Raw genomic sequence first — 22077 nt, forward strand, 5'->3', positions numbered from 1 at the left:
TGACTGGGGGAGATATTTTGACCAATCTTGTGGCATGTAGGAAAGCATAACAGAGTTGTCCCCAGGCAACCATCACTCAGATACAGGAGGGAGGTGAGTGCCTGCCCATTGGGACTGGATCTGAATTTTAGTCAGGAGGTTGGATGCAAAAGCCAAGGCCTGGCAAGTGGAGCCATCTTAATGGTGGCAGAGGCCTGGTGCAGGGTAGAGAGAAGCTTGCTTTGCCTGACCTAGCTCCAGTTACCTATATACTGGCTAGCTTACTCGTCTTACCAAAGTGGTGAAAGAATCTGGGGTGACTCCAGTTCCTTGTACGAGTGGCTGAGGGCAAAGGATAGGAGTCAACAAGTTTAGTAACCATCACCAACACCCCCCCACCTCCAGTAACAGCCGTATTGACCCGAAGCTGAGATGCAGCACTTTGGGTCCATGGTGGAGCTGGAACGCCATGGCTTAGTGGATGCCAACATAGTTTTGGCAAAGCTTTCTGCAGACCGCAGGTTAAAGAGAGCTGTTGCAAAGATCAGTCGCTTGCTGGAAACATATTCAATCCCTACCAATGATGCTGGTGCTTTAGAGATTTTAATTTTGGGATAAACACCTTTCTGACAATCTCACAGCGCCAGAGACACAGGTTCAATTCCAGCCTTGGACAATTGTCTGTGTGGAGTTTGCACATTCTCCCCGTGTCTGTGTGGGTTTCCTCCCACAGTCCAAAGATGTGCAGGTTAGGTCAATTAGCCATGCTAAATTGCCCATCGTGTTAGGTGCATTAGTCAGAGGGAAATGGGTCTGGGTGGGTTATTTTTCAGAGGGTCAGTGTGGACTTGTTGGGCTGAAGGGCCAGTTTCCACACTGTAGGGAATCTAATTTAAAAAAAATGAAAATACACTTAATAAATTGGACAAATAATTAAAAACTGCAATGGAAGTTAAAATCTATTTAGGAACTTCAAAGAATGTACCAGGAATCTTTCATTATCAAAATATTGGGCAATAAACTAGTATTTAAATTCTGAACAGCTAAAATCCCAGTCAACATTGTGTTCTTAATCTTTTCGTGCAGAAATTTGCCAAGGTCTGTCATTAAGGATAGAGTGACTGAACACCCTGAAAAGTTTCAGCTGATCTGAGATAATTTGCAAATACTAGATCTAATGTGGCAAACCTCGATGAATTGTTTAAAGGAGTATCTAAAGTAATAGCCAGGGGAATGTCTATGGATCATATTTATGTGGACTTCCAGAAGGCATTTAATGAAGTGCCTCTTGAGAGACTGCTAGATAAAGTTTGGAGGCAAGTTATTGACCCCGTGAAGGAATTTTCTGTGGCAAGAGATTGTACAAAAGCAATAGGTGGCTACTCGGGAAGGGCAGGATGAGTGGTCTCTTTATTTGTGTATGTGTATGCAATTTTTGGCAATTGTGTTATCTTATCTAAAGAAAACCGAGAAAAAAAGATTCAGTATTATCTTCTGTGTTATGACATGACTGAATCATCTAATAAGAGTTTGTGAATATGAAGATGTTGCCATCAAAATAAGAAAGCAGCCCTCAAGAAAATTTGTAAATTAACTCTCTATGTTTGGTTCATTGCATTGATCTGGTGCTCACTGTGTAACTGCGTATCTTTTGTTTAAAGTGAACATTTTCTCTATCTTCCCTCTCATCAGGAAGGAGATAAAAGGACCAAACTACAGAACTTGGTGAAATTCCCCCTCACTGGCCTGGACATGACTCCTCATGTGGTAAAACGCAGCCAGAGCAGCTGGAGCCTTCCTTCTCATTGGTCGCCATGGAGACGGCCCTATGGGCTTGGCAGGGATCCTGAAGACTACCTCTATGATCTGTATGCGGTGTGCAATCATCATGGCACCATGCAAGGAGGGCATTACACAGGTAGGCGCTCCACTGCAAAGTAGTGGTACACCCAGCCTCATGTTGCTCTACTTTTGTCCTTGGCCCATCATCCTAATCTGTCTCTTACTCAAGTGGATATATCTCTTAAAGCTGTGCAGGTGCCACTGGTTTCCTAGGGGAAACAAAACTTCTAAGATCCAAGAGTTCTCCAAAGTTTTTCAAATGGATGTGTGCAGACTAGGCTTAACACTGCCCACCAAATTAATTTGTTGCCTTTTTTTGTGGAAAGTTCGTGAATCCAACTCTTCCTGTACAGCTGTGATGACATTCTGCCTTCACTGATCTAATTTGCTGACTTTCATTTACTAATGATGTTATTTTCACTACGCACAGTTGTTGATTATGACTAACTAGCACCTTTCCCATCCTATTACCTAGCTTACTGCAAGAACTCTGTTGATGGGCTCTGGTACTGTTTTGATGACAGTGATGTTCAGCAGCTCTTGGAAGATGATGTCTGCAAGCAGACCGCATACATTCTGTTTTACCAGCGGCGAAGTGCTATTCCCTCCTGGTCAGCAAACAGCTCTCTTGCAGGTAACTTTTTTTTTACACTCCCTACAGTGTGGAAACTGGCCCTTCGGCCCAACCAGTCCACTCCGACCCTCCGAAGAGTAACCCACCATTTCCCTCTGACTAATGACCTAACATGATGGGCAATTTAACATGGCTAATTCACCTGACCTGCACATCTTTGGACTGTGGGAGGAAACCGGAATACCCAGAGGAAACCCATGCAGACACGGGAAGAATGTGCAAACTCCACACAGACAGTCGCCCGAGGCTGGAATCAAACTGGGACCCTGGTGTTGTGAGGCAGCAGTGCTAACCACTGAGCCACCGTGCCGCCCTTTCTATTACTCTGTGTGTGTTTTTACATTGATTATGTGGACTTCTTGATCAACTGGCGCACTCCTGATCCCATAGAGGCTGGCTAATTAAACATTTGCTGTATGCAGTTCCGAACACTAAAGGAAAAGACTAATTCGATCTTTTGATAGATTAAGGGCGATTGTTTGTGTGGAAGATGAAAGTGTGTCCTCTTGTCAGTTTGGGTTTCTTCACCTTTGTAGAACAAGCTGTGAAGTGGAGGTTTGGCAATGAATCATGGCATTGAAGAAACTGCATTTGTAACATATTTGTGTAACATGGTATTGTAAGAGTTTATGAATGTTCTTTAGCTAGATTCCCTTTCACTTGATTTAAGATTACAGAACTGAAATTCAATGGGATCTCAGTTGTCCTGATATATGAATCACAAAGCTAGGATGGCCGTGCAGCAAGTGATTAAGAATGCAAATTGAATAAAGTTGCTTATAGCAAAGGAAATAGAATATTCAAGTAGAATGTTTTTCTGCAGTTGTACAGGGCAGTAGAGAGACCACTTATGAATTACTGTGTATAGTTTTGGTTTCCTTATTTAAGAAAGGGTGTAATTACATCAGAAGTAATTCAGCAATATATCATTTCACTGATACCTGAGATTGGGGTGTTACCTTGTGAGAAATGGTTAAACAGATTGGGTCTGTATCCTTTTGAGTTTAGCAAAATGAAAGGTGATCATGTTAAAATAAGACAGATGGTAGTGGTACAGGGTTGTTATTCGAACCAGGAGCCTGTGACCAGTGGTGAGCCACAAGGATCAGTTCAGAGTCCACTGTTGTTCGTTGTTTATATCAATGATTTGGATGAACATATAGGAGGAATGGTTAATAAGTATGCCGACAATACTAAAATGGTGGTATAGTGGACTGTGAAAATGTTATCTATGAGTACAATGAAATCTTGATCAGATGGGCAAATGGGCTGAGAAGTAGCAGATGGAGTTTAATTTAGATAAATGCGAGGTATTGTATTTGGTAAGGTAAACCAGGGCAGACTTGCACAGTTAATGGTAAGGCCCTGGGAAGTGTTGTTGAACAGAGAGCCCTAGGTGTGCAGGTTCATAGTTCTTTCAAAGTGGCATTGCAGGTAGACAGGATGGTGAAGAAGGCATTTACCCTCATTGGTCAGAACATTGAGTATGGGAGTTGGGATGTCATGTTGCGGCTGTGCAAGACATTGGTGAGGCCACCTTTAGAATATAAGAAGGATGTTGTTAAATTAGAAAGGATACAGAAGAAATGTACAAAATGTTGCTGGGACTGGAGAGTTTGAGTTATAAGGAGAAGCTGGATAGACTGGGACTTCACTGGAGCAGGGAGGCTGAGAGCTGACCATATAGAAGTTTATAAAATCATGAGACACATAGATAAGTTGAATAGCCAAGGTCTTTTCTCAGGGGAGGGGAGCCCAAAACTAGATGGCATAAGTTTAAGGTAAGAGGGTAAAGATTTAATAGGACCCTGAAGGGCAACTTTTTCACACTTGGAGAGTTGCAGGTATAGAATGAACTGCCAGGGGAAGTGGTAGAGGCAGGTACAGTTGCAGTATTTAAAGATATTCGAACAGGTACATGAACAGGAAAGGATTTGAGGGATATTGGCCAAACATAGTTTAGTTTGGGATACCTAGTCAGCGCGGACAAATTTGACTGAAGGGTCTGTTTCTCTGCTGTATGACTCTATGACTGTATCAATCAGAATCCAATAAGCCATGATCTTATCAAATATTAGAGCTGGTTCAAATTTCCAAATGGCTAATTCATAATTTGTACAAATGTTTGAAAATGCAAAATTATATTTTTATAAGGCTATTGAAATATTGTGGGTTTTATATCTTTGTTGGTAATTCCATGCTTCTATGCATTATATTTGTAAACACCATACATTCTTGAGTAACAGTAGATCTTGTGTAAAAGTCAATTGCCAACTATTGGCTGAAGAAATCTAAACACATTCATTAACATCTGCTCACTGCTGAAGTCCTCTTGCCCTCACACAAATCTACTCATTGATAGATTGATCAGATATTGGCACATTGTTCAGGTGCTCATGTCTGTGCATGTTAAGTCTTGGCAAGCAGGGTTGGTGGGAATAGCCTTCAACCTGATAACTCTGAAAATGAGAGATTGAATTTCAAAACCTTGCTTATTACTTGTGAAAATCAATTCCCTACTTTTGGGTTAAAAATTTAGTCTTGGAATCTTATGTGGAAGTGAAGTTACTGAAGTAAATTTTGATTTGAGTCTGAATGCAGTGGTCTGCGGTTCATTGCCTATCTGGAATAAAAAGCTAGTCTAATGGTGACCATGTAACCACTGTTGATTGTTGTAAAAATCCATCTGGCTCACTAATGTCTTTTAGGGAAGGAATCGGCTGTCCTTACCTGTTCTGGCTTATGTGTGACTTCAAATGCTCCAACGCATCTCCTCCACTTCCCGCTCCTCTGCCCTTGAGCCCCGCCCCTCCAATCGCCACCAGGACAGAACCCCACTGGTCCTCACCTACCACCCCACCAACCTCCATATACATCGTATGATCCGTCTTCATTTCTGCCACCTCCAAACGGATCCCACCATCAGGGATATATTTCCCTCCCCTCCCCTATCAGCGTTCCGAAAAGACCACTCCCTCCATGACTCCCTCGTCAGGTCCACACCCCCCACCAACCCAACTTCCACTCCTGGCACCTTCCCCTGCAACCGCAAGAAATGCAAAACTTGCGCCCACACCTCTGCCCCTTACTTCCCTCCAAAGCCCCAAGGGATCTTTCCATATCCGGCACAAATTCACCTGCACACATCATTTACTGCATCCGCTGCACCCGATGTGGCCTCCTCTATATTGGGGAGACAGGCCGCCTACTTGCAGAACGTTTAAGAGAACACCTCTGGGATACCTGGACCAACCACTCCGTGGCTCAACACTTCAACTCCCCCTCCCACTTCACCAAGGACATGCAGGTCCTTGGCCTCCTCCATCGCCAGACCATAGCAACACGACGGCTGGAGGAAGAGCACTTCATCTTCCGCCTAGGAACCCTCCAACCACAAGGGATGAACTCAGATTTCTCCAGTTTCCTCATTTCCCCTCCCCCCACCTTGTCTCAGTCCCAACCCTCGAACTCAGCACCACCTTCCTAACCTGCAATCTTCTTCCTGACCTCTCTGCCCCCACCCCCACTCCGGCCTATCACCCTCACCTTAACCTCCTTCCACCTATCACATTTCCAACACCCCTCCCCCAAGTCCCTCCTCCCTACCTTTTATCTTCGCCTGCTGGACACACTTTCCTCATTCCTGAAGAAGGGCTCATGCCCGAAACGTCGATTCTCCTGCTGCTTGGATGCTGCCTGACCTGCTGCGCTTTTCCAGCAACACATTTTCAGCTATGTGCGACTTCAGACCCACAGCCACGTGGCTGACTCATAACTCCCCTCTGGGCATTTATGGATAGGCAAAAATTGCCAGCCAAAGCAATAAGGCCTGGATCTTGTAAATTAATGATTTAAAAGAGAGAAGCTTAATGTGGGAATAAGGTGCAGATGTTTGTTTGAACCAGTCTCTGTGCTTATGGAGGCTTCCTTTCAGAACCTTTTTGGAGGAAACATGATCAATAACAACCAGATGGAATGTTGAAACGAGCTGGCAAAAGAAGTTTCAGAAAAGAAATGTGACTCTTACAGCAGTTTCTTCAGATTTCTATAAAAATGTTATCCAAAAATTTTTTCAACCTTTTATTTCACAAGATAGTTTCAGTAACAATCCCCAAATGCAACTCACATCCTTGGTGTTGTCACCAATTAATGGCAGGGAGATGAAGATTTTTGTTGTCCCTGACAGCAAAAAAATCACTTATCTCTGTTCAGTTCCCCAAGGGCCATTGTGGAGTAATGAGGGTTTAGTGCCTTCACTGTACAGTTTACTGCCAATAAACTATTAAGTTGGAAAGTATAAAGATATCAAAAAACTCTACAAAAATAAACATAAAATATAAAACTTCCACAAAAAGTCATAAAACTACAAAAACTCTGTGGGATTGGTCTCCCAGAAAATAAAGTGTTTCCTGCAACACCTCAGATGATGACCCCCTTTATCTAAGATAAAGATCTCATAGCACCAGGTTATAATCCAACAGGTGTTTTTGGAAGTACAAACTTTTAGACCGCTGATCCTTCGTTAGGTAGCCAGTTTTTCTAACCCTTTTTCTAACCATATTCCGACGGGTCCTTTGGTTCCCTCGCTCAGCTGACACCCTTTTGCACTTGGTGAAGCACAGTAACTCCAACCCTCCAACTCAGATTCTCCCTCTTGATCTGTCCTACTTGTCCATTTTTCTTCCCGCCTACCTGCTCCACATTTCCCATCAACCTATCACCATCCCACCTACCTTGCCCCGCGCCCCCCCCCCACCTCCCTTTATTTCTCAGCTGCCTTCCCCCCCTCCAGTGCTGAAGAAGGGTTATGCCCGAAACATTGACTCTCTTGCTCCTTGGATGATGCCTGATTTGCTGTGTTTTGTCCACTGCAACGCATTACCAACTCTGACTCTCCAGCATCTGCAGTCCTCACTTTGTCCTTGATTTTACCTCAGTCCAGTTCAGGAACTGAGTGAACAGAGCCATCTGCAGGTAGATTGTGAAATTGTTTGTAACTAACCAAACAAACATGGAAGTCTGTGTTTGTGTTTACCTTCCACGTGAGAAAAGATTCTAATTGCATTAATTCACCTTTATCCTAATGTCCTTTTTTTTGCACCTAGCCTATATAGCCTGGAATGTTAACAGTTTCTTACTAACGATTAACCTTGGAAGTGAATTCCGAAGTCTTTCAACTCTGTGTGAAGAGATTTCTCCTGCCCTTTGTTCCAGTCAGTTCTGGAAAAAGGTTGCTTTTGTTATCTTTTCATAGATTCACATGATGGAAGTTAAATGATCATTTTAAATACTTCTATTGTTGTCATATTTAAAATAAATCAAACCTTTTGAGTCTTTATTCACAGTTTATGCTGATCCAAGACAGCATTCTAATGAGTGTGATTGAAGGAGGGAATCTTTTTCTCATGCAATATAACTTTGAGTATGTGTGCTGGGAATTGTGCAATGATAACAGATCCAAGGAGGCTATTCAGCCAGTCAGACTCGTATTAGTGGAGGTATAAATTAGTTATTCTCCTGTAGCCCTGATTTTTTTTTTTCCCATTTCAGATATTTCTCACACTCTCTTTCCAAAGTTGCCATTAAAATTGTTTCCACTATTTTTTCAGACAGTGTTTTCCAGATCACAACTATGTACTGCATTTTTTTAAAAAATCCTTATTGCTTCTGGTTCACCACCTCAATTTGATAGGTGTCCTTGTATACCAGACACTGAAACTAAGCTCTGAAGACAAAAAGTATTGGAAATCACAGTGGTCAGGCAGCATTTGTGAAGAGAGAGGAAGCTAACATTTCGAGCCTAGATAGCATACTCTTCATCAGAGCTGAAAGTAAGCATGCAGGTGCAGCAGGCATTGAATACGGCAAATGGTGTGTTGGCTTTCATAATGAGAGGATTTGAATACAGGAGCAGGAATGTCCTGCTGCAATTGTGTAGGACTTGGTGAGATAAACCTGGAGTATAATGTGCAGTTTTGGTTGTCTTATCAGAGACTGGCTATGGAGGCAGGGCAATGAAGGAACTGATTCCTCAGATAAGAGGATTGATGTATGAAGAGAGACTTGATTAGTTAGAACTATATTCACTATAGTTTAGAAGAATTGGGAGAGGATAGAGGATCTCATAGAAACCTATAAAATTCAGGGTAATGCAGATAGGATGTTCCTGATGACCAGGGAGTCTAGAGCACAGTCACAGTCTAAGAACTGGGTGGGCCCTTTAGATCTGAAATGAGAAATGTCTTCACCCAGAGAGTAGTGAACCTGTGGAATTCTCTTGCACTGAATGTAGTTGAGGCCAAAACATTGAATGTTACCAAGAGGAGTTAGAGTTCTTAGAACTAAAGGGATCATAGGGTATGTGGAGAAAGTGTGAACATGGTACTGAGTTAGATGATCAGTCATGATCATATTGACTGGCAGAGCAGTCTTGAAGACTGAATGACATACTTCTGTTCCTATTTTCTATGTTTCTAATTTACATTTGGGCTAAGACCTAACCAATGTTTTATTGAGATTTAATAATCTGTAATTGGTTTTTCTCTCTCTAACATTCCCCTTTTTAACAGCCTTCTAAACTTATCCTGCTTTCATCAAATATTTATGAAAACGTGCCCTGGGGAAAGATTCCCGCTAACCACTCTGAAGGTCCATGTTTACCGGTTTTGGAAATCGCTACTTCAGGAAATAGAGGGATGATACCTAGACTTCAGGGTTAGGTTATAAGGAGGTGTTATACAAGTTAGGCCCATTTCTGTCTAATTTGGAAGGTTAGAGGATAATAGCCATCGAGGTTTATTCAATACATTCGCATCAATCGTATGAAGTCTTCAAGATATTAGCGTGAAAATGCAGGGGAGGTAAAAGTAAATTGTTTCCATTGGGAATTCTAGAACCAGGGGGTGTAGTTAGTGTCAAACTGTTCAGGAGAGAAGTTAAAAAGCGCTTTTACACACAGATTGGTAGATGTTTGAAACTTTCTTCAACACTCAGCAATGGATGCAGGATCAGTTGCTAATTTTAACTCTGAGTTAGATAATTTATTTAAGGAAAGGTATTATGGAATAGGTGTCAAAGGCAGCTGTATTGAGTTAGGCCACACATCAGCAATGATCTCATTGAATGGTGGAACAGGCTTGAGGGGCTGAATGGCAACCTCCTGTTATTATGTTCCTATGAATGTCACACTGAGTTCTCTGTTTCTGAGCCCCCATTAAAATTGTATTAGAGTCATAGAAATGTACCGCATGGAAACAGACTCTTTAGGCCAACTCATCCATGCCGACCAGATATCTTAACCTAATTTAGTCCCATTTGCCAGCACCTGGCCCATATCCCTCTAAACCCTTCCTACTCATATATCCATCCAGATGCCTTTTAAATGTTGTAATTGTACCAACCTCCATCACTTTGGCAGCTCATTCCATTCACGCATCACCCTCTGCATGAAAAGCTTGCCCCTTAAGTCCCTTTGAAAATTTTCCCCTCTCACCTTAAACCTATGCCGTCTAGTGCTGGACTCCCCCATCCTAGGGAAAAGACCATGTCTATTTACTCCATCCATGCTCTTCATGATTTTATAAACCTGTATAAGGTCACCCCCAGCCTCCACGCTCTCGGGAAACCAGCCCCAGCCTATTCAGCCTCTCACTGTAGATCAAATCCTCCAACTCTGGCAACATCCTTATGAATCTTTTCTGAATTCTTTCAAGTTTCACAACATCCTTCCAATAGGGAGACCAGTATTGCACACAATATTTTAAAAGTGGCCTAACCAGTATCCTGCACAGCCACAACATGACCTCCCAACTCCTATACTCTTAAACCTGTAGTTTAGGATATTTTTACTATTCCTTGTTCTTCCTATCAAAGTGTATTCTTCCTACTTCTCTGTTAACTTTAATATTTCTATTTCTCTAGTTAAGCCCTCTGACATGTCTGCTGACACTGTACAGTGGAAAAGTTCCAAATGCATGTGCTCACCTCCATTTTTTTCCAAACTGCACATGCTTTCACAACTTAAAGCCAATTTTTAAAAAAATAAATAAAAATCTACTTTGTTTAAAAGTTTTTTTCTGTTCAACAATAAACTTAATTCATTCAATTCATTTTCATTATTTTTGTTTTTTGTGTTTGTTAGGTTTTTAAACACTCTAATTAAATTTAATTCTGAAGTCTTGCTGCAGCTGTTCATGCTCCAGGGTATCAACATATACAGCCTCTAGAAGCTGGTTGCTGTCCTTATCATTCAGTATATTTTTTGCTTTGTATCACCTGCAAATTTTGTATCTTTATCCTTTATCTTAGGTAGTTCATATATATCAAAAAGAGTAGAGGCTGCACAACCAGCACATACTCACACAGACCCTCTCTCTCAAGCACACACACACACGCCCTCACATGCATGCATACTCTGTCACACATTTTCTTTGAAGAGTGTACACACATCCTCTCTCGCACGTGCGTATACACACACACACACACACACACACCCTCTCTCTTTGCCTCACATACACACACACATATACATCTATGGGGTGAATTTGCATTTGCAGGTACATTCAATTTTGTTAAAAAAGCACATATTTTTGTAGACGGTCAGTCAATGTGGTATTTTATAAATTCCTACTTTGGAAGTAAAACTGTTCTGACTCCAGGTTAAGGCACAGACTCTTAAGCAAGGCTTCATACCTAAAATGCATTGTCTGATGTGAAATGTTACCTCTTTTATGCTGATATAATTTTAAGTTATCTCTGGGCAGAGACTTGAAAAAAATTCTAGGATTTACATGTTAATCAATCGAAACCTGCTTCTCCATTCTAACTGATTAAAGACATAACAGCCATCTAGGTTAATTCAATACATTGGCATCAGTTGTATGAACCTTTGATCTTATAAATTCAGTGTTCGATGTTTCCTCACTCACTAGCTATGTGAAGGAGGAGTGAAGCTTTGAAAGCTTGTGGCTTCTAATGAACACAGATGTGAAGTACACGTAACAACTGTGCTGTCTAGAGAATCAGCTGTCTTTTTGAAAATGTTTGATTTTGATCACTGCTTTATTTATTCTTTGGGCTGTGGGCATCACTTGCAAGACCAGCATTTGCTGTCTGTGCCCGATTGGCTTGTTGGTCCAGTTCAGAGGGCATTTAAGAGTCAACCATATTGTTGTGGGTCTGAAATTAGGTAGGCCAGACAGGAAAGGATGGCAGAACTCCTTTTCTAAAGAACAGTAATTTTACAGTGGTCACAATTGCTGAGACTTTCAGGTTTTACTATTTGAACTGCCATCATGGAATTTGGATCCATTAGCTTGAGCGTCCAGATTTATTGGATCACTGCATAACATTACATCACCACCACATTACCATGCCCCAGTGCTTGGTTATGTGTAACTATATTATACTCCCTTATTGATGTGTGATAATGTTTTTCAGGCTCTACCAGCTCATCTCTGTGTGAACACTGGATAAATCGCCTCACAGGCAGCAAGCAGCCCAGCATCACTTCCACTGCATCATCACGCCGGACATCTCTTGTCTCACTTTCTGAATCTGTGGAATTTACACAGGACCGAAGCGATCAGGATGATGGTACCATCTATGTATATTCCTGTTCTCCTCTTCCCAGCCTGATATTTGCAAGATGTTTTAATTTCTAACTATATAAGGAACTGGGTCAAAAAGGAGTGATAGAGGACAAGTTTGATTTTTTTGCTTCTTCTCTGTCAAATTCTCAAAGCTCCCCCATAGTTAAATATCCAAAAAGAGGAATGTCTCTTTCACTAATTGCTTGAGGGAGTGGGATTGTTTAAAATTGATGTGGGCATTAAGGCACGTTATTTACTATTATTTGTCATTTGGAACACTTCTTTCACAGACTGTATTTGCTTACTTTTTGATTAATCATGCCTTCTCAAGTTAAGTCTCAATTAATACTGAGTTTTTTAACTTGTGAAAACTGATCGCAGGTAGCCATGGTGTTCATTTTTTATGCATTACAAAGAAAATGCATTTTCAGAAAACTATACTATAGGGTAGCCTTTTCGCACTAAGTTATGGATGATAAACATTGCTTAATTCATGTGATGTTTTCTTGTGTGCGGGATGCAGTACATGTAATGGCAATTGGGAAATATTATTCATTAGATATTATGATGATGAGTGGCACTTCTACCTCAGTCCAAAGGTTGTAGGTTCAAGTTCCACTCCAGAACTTGAACTTAAGCATCAATATCTGCGTGCCAGTGCAGAACTGAGGAAATGCTACGTTGTTGGAAATCTAGCTTTTGAGTGAGACAATAGACGAATGCCTTGCTTGGCCTCCAGGGATATAAATAATCTCATGACATAACTTGCCTCCTCCTTTTTGAAATTATCGCTGATGTTCTTGCCAATTTCCAATTTGTTTTTCATAGCTATTAGGAAAAGAAACATTATTATTTGTAGATGTTTCCGATGTGCAAATTGACTGTTAATTTCCTATACTTTTTAATTTGTTCATGGGATGTAGGCATTGCTGGCATTTATTTGCCCTGAAAGGTGATAGTGAGCAGTCCTCCTGAACTGATACAGTCCATGGGGCATAGGTACACCCACAGTGCTGTTAGGGAGTTCTAGGATTTTGACCCAGCAACAGTGTAGGAATTCGCAGTCAGGATGGTGTGTGACTTGGAGGAGAGCTTGTTGGTGGTTGTGCTGCTTATGCATCTGCTTCCTTTGCCTTCTAGTTGATAGAGATCATAAGTTTGGAAGGTGTGTCAAAGGAGCCTTGCAGTGCAAACTGTAGATGGTATTATACTGCTGCTACTGTACATTGGTGGTAGAGAGAGAGATTAAATATTAAAGGTTGCAAATGAGGGTACTAATCAAGCAGGCTGCTTACTCTTGGATGGTGTTGGACTTTCTGAATGTTGTTGGAGCTGTGCCCGTCCAGGGAAGTAGAGAGTATTCCATTGCACTCCTGATTTGTGCTTTGCAGATGACGTAAAGGCTATAGAAGTCAGGAGATAAATTAGTTATTGCAGATTTCCTAACCTCTATCCTGCTCTTGTATCCACAGATTTTCAGTGGTTTGTTTCGTTCAGTTTCTAGTCAATGGGAACCAGGTGGTTGGTTGTTGATGGTTCAGCAATGATATTGCCGAGCAATTGTTCCTAATTGAAGGTGGTCGTTGCCTGTTACTTGTGTGACATGAATGCTATTTGTTACTACAGTAACTACACTTAAAATGTAATTCATTGGCTTTAAAGCATGAACAGCCATCAATGTTCATACAAGGCACTATATAAATGTAAGTCTTTATTTACCATTTTTTGAAATTTCCAAGACAGAAATTGGGGAGGAAAGATGTACATGTTATAACACCTTTCTCATGCAGTGATCTAGAATGTATTACTTAAAAGCATGGTGGAAGTGAATTCAGTAGCAACTTTCAGCAGGAAATTGACCAAGTACTATGAGGGGAAAGGTTTGGAGGGTTATTAGAAAAAGCAAGAAATTGAGGTTCTTTCACATAGTTGGTATAGACAGGATGGGCCAAATGGCTTCCCTCTGTGCACTATTGTTCTATGATTCTTTAATTATGTTGTGTCTGCCCAGTGTCTCAAATAGGTTCTCAGCCAGTAAAGAGTGTTGTACAAATTGCCTCTCCTGTGTCCTACACTGCACACTGAGTTCAGTTCACAATGACAGTCTACAAATAGCAATAAAAAAGCGCTAATTTATTTTAGTAAGATGGTTAATGGGCAAATGTTGCCAGGACAATGAGGAGAACCCATTCTCTCTCTTTGGATATCTTTGGGTATATTATTTGATGGCCTGGTTTAATGTCTCATCTGGAAGATGGCATTTCTAACAATGCAACACTCCTGGTCACTGAAGTGTTAACTTGGATAGGTGCTTGAACCTTTAAGTTGGGGTGAGTGGTGTTGGGTGCTGTGGGTGGAGGTGTTAAACCTTCTGATTTGGGACAGAGTGCACACTGAACCACCGTGATACCTGAAGAAACAGCTACTACTTGACAGACAACATTTTCAAGATAACATTTTAATAACAGTACAATTTTAATTCCAAAGCCTAATGACAGAAGATGCTGACTCTGCTTTATGATGTTTGTACCATTGGTGCAGTAAATATGACATCATAAAGACATTTAACTCAGGTTTGTGACATGAGGGTTGCTCATGATTGTTATTCAGTTTGAAGGTCAGATTAATTAATTATTTCTGTTGTTCAGGTGGATTTTCTACTCGGCCTTTTGTGAGGAGTGTCCAGCGCCAGAGTTTGTCGTCCAGATCTTCGTTTGCCAGTCCGTTGGTGCTCAATGAGAACGGAATTAAATCTCAGAGGTCGCTATCCAGCAAGCTGCACATGCGGTCCAGTTCTCCTTCACCATTCTCCTTTGATTCTCCAACTCACAGCCCATCTCCAACAGCAGACCTACTGGGGAGGAAGAGCCCCAACCAAAGCAGCTCTCCATTGCCAGTCCAGGGGACTACTCATGCCGGTCAGACTGGCAGGGCACCCCTGGCAGTCATGGAAGGCATGGTCCGGGAGGAGGAATTGAGAGTCACAGGAAAGGCAGCTGGACAGAGCCGGCCCACTTTGCCCCTTGATAAAAAGCTGGACCAGTGCGGCAATGATTCAGGAGGATTGGACACTCTGAGCCCTTTACTGGATGCTTTAGACAATAGGAAAAGCACACCTGGCCTCAGCAGCCCTCGCTCTCCAAGTATTAGTGGCGCTTCTTCAGCGGAAGAGCAAAGACAAAGGAAAGGTCTTGCGTCTGGAACAGCGAATGCTGAGAGCCTGCAGAAAAAGACCACTTCTTCCAGAGTGCTTCATGAGCAGGCCAAAGGCTCTTCATCCAGAGCTCAATTAACTTCATCACACAAGAACCCTCCAAAAGCTTCTGTTACACGCGAAAAGACTGAATCAAAAGCGGGAGCCCGACATTCTTCTTCAAACTCAGTACTCCGAAGGGACACAGCCAAAAGTCAAGAGTCAGCATTGTCAGTGTATCAGCAGAAACCGAAGCTGGTCTTGCCTTCTCCACAGTCTCCTTCACCAACACGGAAAAAGGTGCCAGGAAGGTCCAAGACCTCTGAGGGCCGGTCGAAACGCAGCCCCTCTCCTGAAAAGCGTAGGCTGATGTCATCTTCTAAAGCTAGCAGCACAAGCAGGTTGTCACATGCTAAATCAGGAAGCCGTTTGGAGAACAGGAGATTGAGGAATTCAAGCAGCAGCTCCTCCATGACAGAAGCAAAATCATCCGATACTAGCTCAAGGACTGACTTGAGAAGGGACAGCAGCAAATCAGATGACAAAGGACTGTCATTCTTTCGGTCTGCCTTGCGGCAGAAAGAGAGTCGGAGGTCAGCTGACTTGGGAAAGAGCAATATTCTTGCTAAGAAATCGGCAGATGGCCCCACCAAAATGGTGACCAAAAAAGTGCCAAGTGAGGGGGCAGTTAAAGAGGGTAGACGGATGACAACAGAACAGCCGCCATCTGCTGCTGCCTCGGCTTTGAACCTGACCAGCAAAACAGCTCCAAGAGGGAAGCTGTCGAGCAAAGACACCAATCCTACCAAACGTCCACTGCTTCCAGCTGCCAAATCCAAGTCGGCGCTACCAGAGGTGGGGGCTCAGTCTCCAACAAGCAGGAAGAAACCTGCAGAAAAAACATTTAAATCCAGAAAGATTGTCACTAGCGGCATGCAGTCTTCTGTGCGCCATAACAAAAAGTAAACGTGAGAAAAAAAATCAAAAGGAAAAAAAGCTCCCCAAAAATGCTAGTCTGGTTTTGTTTCTATGATACTTCCTTCCTTTCTTTCTTTTTTTCTTTTTGACTGACTTTCTCCATTTATTACACCAGCTTTCTGTTGGAGGAAGGTTTTAATTTTTTTGTGGTTCATGTGCCTACATGGGTAAGGAGGATATTGATTTTAAGTGCATTTGTTGTGCCATCAAACCAAATAATGGATATGTGGTATGCAAGGATCATGGAACTTATTTTTTTTCTCCCCAGAGGCTGGTCTTCTCTGTTGGGTTTTAACGCAGCACTTTGTATTGACCTAAAGAATTTTTGTTGGTGAATAACACTATGTACTGTTCAATGAATGGTTTAATTTTAAAGGTTTTTTTTTACCAATGTTCTTTTTAAGACTAACATGACTACTGCATGCTCTAAGGATGCCATCAAATTAGGTAATCAGTTTTATTTTCTCTAATAAGGATTTGTTTGCTTGACACTGTGTTAAATACTGTTTAACCGCAAGCTTCAGGTGAACACACAAGGAATGAATGTGTGCTGACTGTGTTGCATTGTGGCCACTTTGAAATGATCACAGCTCCTACATCGCAGAAAGAAGGGTGAGAGTGGAAAAGTACAATGAGGTGTAATGCATCTGACATTTTGTTAGCTTGGCGAGTGAGTTTTAGATCAGTTTGTATGTCGTCAGTTGGTAATCAGAAGCTTGGTTATCTGCAGATTAATAGAATTGGGGATTTCAGCCAGTGATTGCTCCAGATTCAATAGGTGAAAAGTTTTGATAGCCCCTTGTGTAACTGTTTCAGTTGCATTCACCTGCCAGAAGCATATCACCTGTCTTTCTGCCATTTCATAGCCTGCAGCAACCTATTGGCATCTAGTTGCAAAGGTTTTGCTCTGCTCAATCTTCCAGGGAAACAATTCAACTCAAATCTTAATCTGAAATAAGTAAATATTAAGCACTGTGTAATATTAGAGTCTGAACTTTGAGATTTGCTGTCCTAGGCAAAGATGTCAGAAGCTTGAGGGTTCTGGGGTCACCAGGGTTGAGTTGCCAGAATTTTGTCTCCCTGTTGGAAGGTTCATGGTTACTGAGCACCAAAGATAATCAAATAATAGTTTTTGTTTTGGAATAAGCACATAGCCAACCTGGGTCAGGATAGTGGTTTGTGACATTTAGACTCTCATTAGTATAGAGGAAAATGCTGCTTTTTGTTTTTTACATTGTACTTTTGGTTCCATTTCATGACCTTGCATGAATAATTTTAATGATTATTTCTGATTTCATAGATGCTTATAATACTGAAGGAGGCCGTTTAACACGTTGTGCCTACTAGCTCGTGGAAATAACTATCCAATTTTCCAAATCTTTTCCCCGTAATCCTGCACAGATTTTTCTTTTTCAAGTAATTATCCGATTCCTTTTTGAAAATTTATGGTTGAATTTGCTTCTACTGCCCATGGTCAGGCACTACATTTTAGATTTGGTCACTGACATTTCAGGGTTATAAACATTGGTCGATTAATTTTATAGTGTAAACATGTAAACTTATGAATTGTAGGGTTTCGGCAATCAGTACTTTTTGTGAATTTTGCCAGTTACTTAATATTGTTGAGTCTATCATGGATCCTTTTTCTGTTGAATCTTTCCTCATCCCATGTGTAATTTAAGTAATAAGTGGAACAAAAGGCCAGCTCTAAAACTTAATTTGTGATTCCTGTTTTTCAATCTCCTGACCAGAGATGAAGGCCTCATTTCAAATTATCATAGATTAGGATCCTCTATTTTGCACCAGCTAAACCAAAACATTGCTCTGATTCACTTATATTTGAGTTGTGACTTAGAGGCTTTAATAGAAACAGTGTTTACAGTCAAATCATTGTGAAACTGAGGTTATGCTGTCCAGTTTTGTACATTTCATTACTCTTGTCCTCACAAGAGTGTGTGTTTGCAATGTGCTACAATGCTGATATTTGCCTTTTAAAATATTTGAGCCTTTTAAGAGCTTTTTCTGAAACAGGATGGGAACTGCATGTGATGTCCTACCCAGGGGAATGAAACAAATACTCAAAGTAGCTTCTTGAGCTTTGGTTTCATCACCATTTGTAGGTTGCACTCGCTGTACAGAGAAGCCAGAGGCTTTGGCTTTGATTTAATTGTGCAAAACGCCACAACAGCAACCATGTGTATGTCCCACCAACTTAGAGTTAAAGTTGCAGGGAGGGCTGCAGTTATTTAAATTGTGCGACTGGCTATAGATGGAAAGAAATTTTATTTTTTATAGTACCGATAATGCTTCATAGCCAGCGCGGTACATTTGAAGAACAGTCACTGTTAAGTAGGCAAATGCAACATTGAAGCCAACGGGCCTGAAGGGTCTGTGAGCTGGTGCACTTCTCCAACCAGACCAGCTGTGTGGCATTCTTGCCTCCCCCTCCAAGTCTCAATTGAAAGCTCATCTCGGTTTTCACAGTGCAAGTCTTTAGGGCAACCTTATTGATTAGGTGTTGGGGAGGTGGGTTTTCTGCCCAGGCCAGTAAAGGAGATGTAATAATTCTGGTACTAATTCACCGAACCCGATTGCACTTTTACTTTAAGTAACTGGAGTTTTCCGCTAAGCTTGCTGTTCCGCCTGTTCGTGCTCTTGTCTGCATGCACTTAACACAATGTATTACTATGCAAGTGCCAGGACCTTGAATGCACTGAGGTACTTTGTAGTAAGTTTATCCCTTAGGGCTTTGAATCGAATGCAAAATTCAAACACTACGGACTTTGGGTTTGTCTGAAACCACTGCTTTGTTTGCACAGTTTGTTTCTCCTTCCTGGGTGTGAGATCAATGCGAGTGCTTGTCGATTAGTTAATTTATAATGCACAAAATCATAAGCTGTAAACATGTAAACTCCAAACTGAAATTCATTCCCTCTTTGTTAATGATGTTCGAAACAAAACAGCATCTCAAGTAAATGTTCCAATTATTCTTCACTGACATTTCTACCGGTTACTGGATTGTAAAATTTCTTGCTTTTCATGCCTTAGTATTGCTCACGATTTCATTAATGGGCAGTGATTTCGCTTATAAAACTCGGACCTTCTGAACGGTTCCAAAACAAGGTTGGGTGGAGGAAAATGAGATTTTAATGACGAATTTTGTAACAATTCGCATGGTGAGGGAGCGGGTACGGGGAGTACAAGCTGTCCCTCGGGAAGATGCAGGGTCCAGGTGGGTTGTGCCAGGGCCCCAGTGAACACTGATGTCGGGACTCAGACTCCCAATGTGGGGGAAGAGGTGTCTTTGTTATACACGAGGGTTGCTGTGACTGTTCACCGACTCAACAGCAGGGAGTGCTTGCGTTACACCATACTTTACAAAGATGTGAGCAGTTTCAGGTTCATTGCCTGCCGCGGAAGTCTATTTTGCCACTTCCAAATTCACAGGTCTGCTGTATTACGTAGAGGTGTAACACAGTGGGTTTAGGTGGACGTTCGTTGATAGCGGAAGGAACACTAAGTTTTTCAGAATAGTACCCAACAAGACCTAGTTATATTGAGGTTTCTTTGTGGCCAGCAAGCCTGTTAAGTATATACTGAGTTGTGTACAAGATTTATAGAGCGAGCATATCTATATCTCTTGTATAAACCAACGTTGTGACTTTATAATGAAATTTAAAGAACCACCCTAAGCATACATTGGTTAATCGGGAGGATTCCCTTTGGTGGGAATACCAGCTGCCTGTGCCTACATTCCTCGGCTGTTATTTACCCACGACACTGTATGAAACCCATATCAAGACTTGTACATAGCAGTGCTACAGACATTTTGATCCTCGCTACGTTAGCTGCTCCCTGGCTGTTGTGAATTAGTTGGATCAGTAAAAAGTGGGTGGTTTTAAATTTTATTATCAGGAATCGACCTGGACAGCTTCATGGTTTGGAGGTGGCACTAAGTGAGGGTTTTCTCCACTTAGCTTCCAATACCATTTGAGTTCATTAAACACTGGAATATAGGAAGTAACTGGGAGTACGCTGCCTATACTACCCGGGTAACACACTCGTGGATGCTGCAGGGAGCACAGAAGTATTTCTGTGGGGCTGGCGAGCTTCTGTGACGAGGCTTAACCTATTGTAATAACTGCGACTCATTATCCATGGCTCCTGTCCACTCAGGGGTTGCTAGACACAATCAAGTGTCTGAGCCGTCATAACCAGCACTGACTGCTGGTCCCCGCCGGGGTCAGAGAGGTATTTACTACCCCATCCGAGCCATTGACCTCATTCGGCTCATCCTCCGTAAGGCCACTTGCCCAGAGCTATGCCGGTGACCCCGTAAGGCTTCAGGAACAGCACATCTTCAAAACCAGAACTTAGAAAAATGGAGACATGCGAACAATATTGGCCCAGTTCCCAGACCAACGTGTGGTGAAACTTTCTCCTTGTAAATTAGATCACCTGTTTGCTGAAACCATGTTTAAGTTATTTTGGGCAGATGCATAAGAATGTCTTGCTGCCTTTCGATAATTTATTTATGTTTTATTAACAGGACGTGTATGCACTTTTTAATATTCAGAGTCTGTATTGTTTTTCTATGTTTTAAATAATGTTTCTTTGAGAACAGTTTGTATAAAGCTCATGTAAGTCAGAATAACCATCAACGAGGGCCAAGTGTAAAAAAATAAAATCAGTGCAACCCTTGTCTTGTGCTCTTCCTGTGTGACTTCTTTCTCCACCTCCCGAAGGAAGTGATTTGCTTTGAATACTTTTACCTTCCTCAACCTTAATCCAAGATAAATGAAGTATTTTTTTAAAAAAGAGTTTCTTGTTTTACGCGACTTGGCCTCTGCAAAAAAAAAATGCAGGTGTGTCAGCCGAATTGGGGTTTTGTTTCCAACTGGTCGGTCAGGACACAATGGGCCGAATATATAAATTGGGTGATTAAAAGGTGCCGAAGATGTCGTCCTGCTGCCAGCAGAGGGTGGTATGGTACAGGAGAACTTCGAAAGAAGTGCCAGACTTGTAAACAGATCCCACCAAAACTGTAAAAAGACAAATATTGAAGACAATATATTAAAGAAAGTCGTAATATTTTCATGAAGATCTAGACCATCAAACATCTGAGGTGTTTCATACAGATAGTTTGAAATGCTGTGATTACAACAGCTATTCCATGCACAACAGTTCAACTATGAGTAACATTTAAAACAAATCCTCCTTTAGAAGGCGTTGACTCTTCATATGAGTAAAATTCAAAGTTAACTTCATGTATAAACTATTGCCACTCATTCGCCTGAGACTGAGTTTTATGGATTTCAACTGTAAAATTCCAGTACAAAATCCCAGTGCACTGATTTCGATGTCATTTGGATGAGGTTGCAGACTGAGATCTTTGGCCTTTTAGTTGCACAGCACCGTTTCTGGAAAAGCAAGTGTCTTTGTCTACTTGAGCTGATACTTACCATTCAAACATCACACACTTTGTTCATTAATCTCACCAGTGTGGTAGCTTGCTGTGCAGAAATGGCCTGCTGTTTTCCCCACAGCAGTGATAATATGTGTCGCACTTAACACCCCATAGTGCTGTGCAGGTATTTTTGAGGTTGTGAAGCATATTGTAAAGGTATAGGTCAACTCAGTTTGGAGCTAGCATGACCTGATTTGAAAGGTCTTAATCTAATTGCATTCCTGTGTTCGTTGGATGATGCTGAAGGGCACAGTGTTGATTAGATTTCCTACAGTGTGGAAACAGGCCCTTCAGCCCAACAATACCACACCGGCCCTCTGAAGAGTAATCCACCCAGACTCACTTCTCTACATTTACCCCTGACTAATGCACCTAACACTATGGGCAGCTTAGC

General features: G+C 41.7%; 1 protein-coding gene across 1 annotated transcript in view; it reads left to right on the plus strand.

The window, feature by feature from the left end:
- The window catches only part of usp31 (ubiquitin specific peptidase 31), a 140578-nt gene extending 119661 nt beyond the window's left edge, over nucleotides 1–20917 (plus strand). Inside the window, exons 13-16 of the mRNA XM_072559509.1 lie at nucleotides 1672–1897; nucleotides 2297–2455; nucleotides 11894–12049; nucleotides 14694–20917. Of these exons, the coding sequence (XP_072415610.1) occupies nucleotides 1672–1897; nucleotides 2297–2455; nucleotides 11894–12049; nucleotides 14694–16204 (2052 nt within the window). The 3' untranslated portion in view covers nucleotides 16205–20917. The remainder of the gene's footprint in view (nucleotides 1–1671; nucleotides 1898–2296; nucleotides 2456–11893; nucleotides 12050–14693) is intronic.
- Nucleotides 20918–22077: the final 1160 nt, after the last annotated feature.

The sequence above is a fragment of the Chiloscyllium punctatum genome, chromosome 40, assembly GCF_047496795.1.
Source record: "Chiloscyllium punctatum isolate Juve2018m chromosome 40, sChiPun1.3, whole genome shotgun sequence".
Taxonomy (NCBI): Eukaryota; Metazoa; Chordata; class Chondrichthyes; order Orectolobiformes; family Hemiscylliidae; genus Chiloscyllium; species Chiloscyllium punctatum.